This window comes from Danio rerio, chromosome 11 (assembly GCF_049306965.1).
Source record: "Danio rerio strain Tuebingen ecotype United States chromosome 11, GRCz12tu, whole genome shotgun sequence".
Lineage (NCBI taxonomy): Eukaryota > Metazoa > Chordata > Actinopteri > Cypriniformes > Danionidae > Danio > Danio rerio.
Genome location: NC_133186.1, coordinates 39,356,501 through 39,362,500, shown reverse-complemented (window position 1 = coordinate 39,362,500; position 6,000 = coordinate 39,356,501). Strand labels below are relative to the sequence as shown.

Genomic DNA, 6,000 nt, shown 5'->3' with positions numbered 1-6,000 from the left:
ACAACTCAAGCTGCATCTGCCTTTGCCTTGATTTGCTTGCCGATGTCTTGTGTATTGTCCTTTAAATTGATAGTGTGACACTATTTACATTTTTAAAAATCTGATTCATGCACAACATTTAATTGAAACATTTAATTTCAGGTGGCTTTTTGTAACTTAACAATATGAACACAGACTTTTAATTTTCATTACGCCAGCCCAAGCGCTTCCGGGGAACTGTCGTGCCCTTGCAAAATTGCACGTTTAAGGTCTGTTTTTATTAAAAATCAGTGATCTTCACTGCCTGGTTCATATACAAAATAAAGTGGGTCTCAGACCGGAAAAGCAGCACTAAATAAAATTATATTATATAAAATTATGTTAAAATTTTCCACACCATGTCCTTAAAATTTACCCCAGTATTTTCAATGAAGTTTTTGCGCTCGCCTGCTGCTACTGAGGGCACTTGCATTTACAGTCTTTCAACCTGTTTTACACTTGAACAATTAAATGAATGCTTAAGTCTGTTTAACTGATTGTATTTTACTTATACAGTATACAATCAATGCTGTAAAAGGAACTGTATGAAATTAAAAATAGTCACATAAATCTTTCACCAGAAGATTATCGCTGGCTGAAAACACTGGCTGTGCATATAGCCCCAAAACAAACTAACTAACTAACAAAAGGTTATGTTAAATTAAAAATGGCAATTCCTGTAGAAGGCTTTCACCATTATTCTAAATAATTTCTCATGGCTGGCCAAATCAAAGGTTACCATGGGCCAACTATTTTGGGCATCTCTGGTTTCCATTTAAACCCATTCAGAAGCATCACCAGTAGTGTAATGTAATGTAATGTAATGTGTATTTATAGAGCATTTATCATGTATGGCCATACACCCAAAGCGCTTTACAATCATGAGGGGGGGTCTCTCCACACCACCACCAGTGTGCAGCATCCACTTGGATGATGCGACGGCTGTCACAGTACAACGGCGCCAGTGCGCTCACCAAACACCAGCTACGTATTGGAGTTGAGAGACAGTGGATAGGGATGATTGGGAGGCCATGATTGTAAGGGCCGATAGAGGCACTTTGGCCAGGACACCGGGGTTACACCCCTGCTCTTTACGAGAAGTGCCATGGGATTTTTAATGACCACAGAGAGTCAGGACCTCGGTTTAACGTCTCATCCGAAAGACGGCGCCCAATGACAGTGTAGTGTCCCCTTCACTTTACTGGGGCATTAGGACTCACACAGACCGCAGGTTGAGCGCCCCCCGCTGGCATCTCTAACACCACTTCCAACAGCAACCTAGTGTTCCCATGTGGTCTCGCATCCAGGTACTGACCAGGCTCAGCCCTGCTTAGCTTCAGTGAGTAACCAGTCTTGGGCTGCAGGGTGACATGACAGTGGCTATCCCAAGCATCACCAGTAGTGGACACTTGTGCTAACGTAATCAATGACTTACATACGAGGGAACGAGACAGTGGGCATAAACATTTGAGCTGGAAAGCCTCACTATGGTTTCGGATACAGCCATATATCCTTATTGGTTTCGGATGCAGCCATATATACTTATTTTAAATAAATAATGAAGCTGTGACTGTGTATGAATGTATGCTTCAAAGTTAATCAAGTTTATGGTCCCACTTTATATTAAGTGGCCTTAGCTAATATGTACTTATATAGGAATTAATAGTTTGTTACAATGTGCTTATTGTGTGAATACTTGTATTTACTGTGTACTTATGCTTGATTAAATACATGTATGTAATTACATCTGTAATTAACTTTTGTAATTACATTTGTAAATACACTGTTGACCATCCCTTACACCTTAACCCACCATTAAACCTACCCATACCACCAAACCTGTCCATAACCCAACCTCTATCCCAACTCAAAAGCACCACAAGTATTCTCAAATCCATTATAAACACAGTAAGTACATTGTATTTATTTTTTTGATGTAAGTACATAGTTAGGGACACTTAATATAAAGTGGGACCAATTTTATAAATTACGATATACATTTATTTAGTATATAAATCTGCAGAAGCAGTCGATTTAAATGATGAATGATTACCTTGGCTTGGCCAACATGGAAGTCCTCATTGCTGTTGTAAATGATTGCAGTCTCTGGACGAGTGGTGCGGATGTAGCAAACACCCTACAGTGAAAAACACACTTTACAGACCCAGAAAGCTCACAAAAAATCTATATTTATATGAATTTTTGTTTTAAAAAATATACAGTGTGATATACAGATTTAAAAAATACATATCTATTAGCTTTTTCTTTGTTTCTAAATTCCTTATAATTCTGTTTCCTTCAACTGCAATTCTGCATCTTATCAGTCACCTTGATTAATTGCCAAACTGAATTTGAACACTAATTCTATTATACTCTAGTTCTATTGAACATTTGTTGTGCTCAAACACTGTATGCTGTATTAATTTTATGTACTGTAAGGGCATCAGACAAAAAAACAAATTGTTCAACCGCTCATAATTGCAGACAGAACATGCCAACCTTTGTGTTGGCTGCGAGCTCCACAGCCTTTTCAGCAGACACGGCATCACTCGGGTAGAAAATGGTGGCAGTGGGGATGGCTCTAAAAATAGCCATGTCCTCCAGCCCCATGTGAGCCGGTCCGTCCTCTCCTAAAACACAAAAACACACACCAGGCATAAACTGGCACTATTAATTCCAGCTGAACTGCATTTGTCTTTCAGATACAGTGCCCTCCACTAATACTGGCACCTGTGTTTAATATGAGCAAAGAAGGCTGTGAAAAAAAAAAAAAAAATATATATATATATATATATATATATATATATATATATATATATATATATATATATATATATATATATATATATATATATTATTTAACCTTTTGGGTTTTTTTTGCTCAAAATATTAACATACAATTCTCACTGAGAATGAACAATTGAAAAATCATAGTATTTTTTTTATTTAAAAAAACAATTAACTTTGTGAATATACTCCACATAGAGATCATATTAATGGAAATATATGCAATATATGACATACAAATTCATGTTTAGATTTCACATATATAAAATATATTTCATAGATGCAACACATTTCAAAATGTTGCAAAAAAGGCTCTATGTATATATTTATTCAAATATTGGAGATACAATATGTACAGTACATACAATATATGTTCAAATATATTTGTCACGATTACCAGCGATCATTTCCCATAAGATCGCTGGTTTGCACCTACAAATACCATGGACTACAAATCTGCCATTCCTGGACTACATATTCATACATGCACTCCGGTCACACTCACACATGCTTCCTCATCTACACTGATTACATTCACACCACCTGAGGATTGTCAGAGACTGATTAACACACACTATTTAAGCCACTATTTAAGTGACTGCATCAGACTGAAGTGACTGCCAGTACAGTAGATGAGCGTGATTGTAATCAAACTGAGATGAAAGGTAGCCTAGTTGTAAGATATTGTGATAAAAATATGAATGTTAAAATTTGATAAATGGAAACTAAAATTTAAAGGAACAAACAAAAATCCCTGATATAGTTGGTCGTGCCCAACTGAGCCTGGTTTTTTATAAATCTTTTTTTTCCTTCACTTTCCTTAATTGGTGAAATTTGTTTCTCGCCACTGGCTTGCTTGGATTGGAGCTTGTGAAGCTGCGCAGTTTTGGATTTGCTCTTCGGTGTTCGGGCTTTCAGCAGTGAAAATGAAACCACACTGAACTGAACTAAACTAAACTTCAATTCTGAAAACTGGACTGACACAGTTTCAATTCACTAGAACTTCTATATTGCAAAAAATGCAGGGTTCCACACAATTAATTCATGTTGTCCCAACACAAATTGATTAAGTTAACTTAACACTTTTGACAAATTTATGTGGATTGAACATAAAAAATTAAGTTATCCCAATGAAATCTCAAGTAATCTGAACAAGAAATTTTTTTTGAGTGTATGTTAAGCAGCTTTGACACCATCTTCTTTGTAAAAACACTATATAAATAAAGATGAATTAAAGATGAATATTCAATAATTTGGACAAAAAAAAAATTTATGTCTGTAATAGACTTTGTAAAATTCCCATGGAAACCCAGTATTTCACTATAATGATTTAAAAGTTTTTTTAAAGCCTCTATTCTCATAAAAAAGTAAAATAAGACTCAAGCATCAAAATGTTAAACAATAAAGACATTTTTTACAGTCTTCTTTGCTCAAATTTACAACCAAGGCTCATTCTGAGAATGTACTGCTATAGACATTTCTGGAGAGCGCCAATACAGTACGTCCAAGGAGGTAAGTTTTTGTCCAGAAAAAACAAACAAAAAGTGCTCTGGGGTAAGCTCAAATGTATGGTCGGTGCTCTTTGGGTAAGGGATTCATTAAAATAGCAACAAGAATCAGTCCAAGGCACTCAAATAAAGTGAAAAATTTAAAAAGCCTTTATTCACATGGCTAAATCTCTAAAAACCTACGCGCTTCTGCCGAAACGTGTAGGTTTTTAGAGATTTAGCCATGTGAATAAAGGCTTTTTAAATTTTTCACTTTATTCGAGTGCCTTGGACTGATTCTTGTTGAGGTAAGTTTTTGCTTGAACAAATCCACCAGACGCCACTGTGATCTCAAATTTCTGTTGCGAGTGCCATTCGTGCCTGCTCTTCTTTTGTAAATTCACCAGAGGCCGCTGTTGACCAACTGACTGACCAACCGATCCCCCCCACCCTCCTTCTTCCCTAAACCTAACCAATAGTGTTTTCAAAAGCATCGACTGACCCACCCACCTACTTCCCTAAACCCAACCGACAATGTTTTTAAAAGCAATCCAGAAAAAGAAAAGCCCTTGCCTGAATTTTACCACGTTTTCAGATTTTACCACATTCTCACCCTGTTATTTACTATTTTATTTTATTTTATTTTTTGGCTTCTGTTTTTGTCTAACCCGCTTTCTGGAACTGTTCTTTGCCAAGCTCGAACCCCAGCATCATGTTAACTCCTCTTTGCATCTAAAGTCCGCCAATGTACATGGCAAGCTACTGGACAAACTGGTAACAGCTGAAAAGCCGTCCATATGGAGGTAAGCGATCAACTGGTAAGCATGAAAAGGAATGTCATTATACTGCCTCGTAGCATTTGTTTTAAAGACGAAATGCAACTATACGTACATCTGGCTACATAATTTGCGATCTCCAGAAATGTATATAGGGCTACATTTTCATAATGAGCCTATGTTGCATATTTATCAAGGGTGCCAACATTAGTGTAAAACAGCTGCATATGCATGCGACAGATAGACAGACATGCAGGCAGGTGCAGAGACAGACGAAGCGGCATGCAGTGTACCTGTGCTAATGGAGGGGATGCCAGGTCACCCAGAAACAGGGGGAGGGAGAGAGGGAGAAAGGGTTGTGCTAAGAGTAGCCCCACCTCCAGACGACAAGGAGAACAAAACACACATCAGAAAGACAGCTTCAGGAAAAAGAGGGGTGAGCTGCTCACAAACCAATGCAAAGACATCACTGTTAAGAGTCACAGCTGCAGAGTGAGAGGAGAAGAGAGTGCAGCAGTCGAGTTCTGGAAGCAAAATCTCCATTCGTGTTCTTCATAAGGAAATTAATTTTAATGATAACCTATAAATCTTTAAAGACCAACCTACTGTGAGCTCCAAAGTGGTTAATGGATGACGTGCTTCTGTTGAATATCTATTCGCTTTTCAACTTATTAAAAAACATACACAGGTGAAGTCAAAATCAAGACTCCTATGAATTAATTTTTTCAAATATTTCCCAAATTATGTTAAACAGAGCAAGGAATTTTTCACAGTATTTCTTATGATATTTTTTCTTCTTGTTAAACTATTATTTGTTTTATTTCAACTAGAATAAAAGCAATTTAAATTGAAAAAAAAAAAAACATAATTTAAAGCTCAATATTATTAGCCCCCTTAAGCAATATATTTTTCGATTGTCTATAGCAGTAGTC

General features: G+C 36.7%; 1 protein-coding gene across 2 annotated transcripts in view; it reads right to left on the bottom strand.

Annotated features, from left to right (window-relative positions):
• Positions 1-6,000, bottom strand: part of tkta (transketolase a) — a 43,477-nt gene that overhangs the window by 14,484 nt on the left and 22,993 nt on the right. For both annotated transcript variants that reach the window (XR_012387295.1, XM_680598.8), the window contains exons 10-11: positions 2,518-2,648; positions 2,072-2,155 (exon numbers count right to left, since the gene is read on the bottom strand). Coding sequence is in view for 1 of the 2 variants with exons in the window: in XM_680598.8 (XP_685690.2) it covers positions 2,072-2,155; positions 2,518-2,648 (215 nt within the window). In the remaining variant the exon portion in view is untranslated. The remainder of the gene's footprint in view (positions 1-2,071; positions 2,156-2,517; positions 2,649-6,000) is intronic.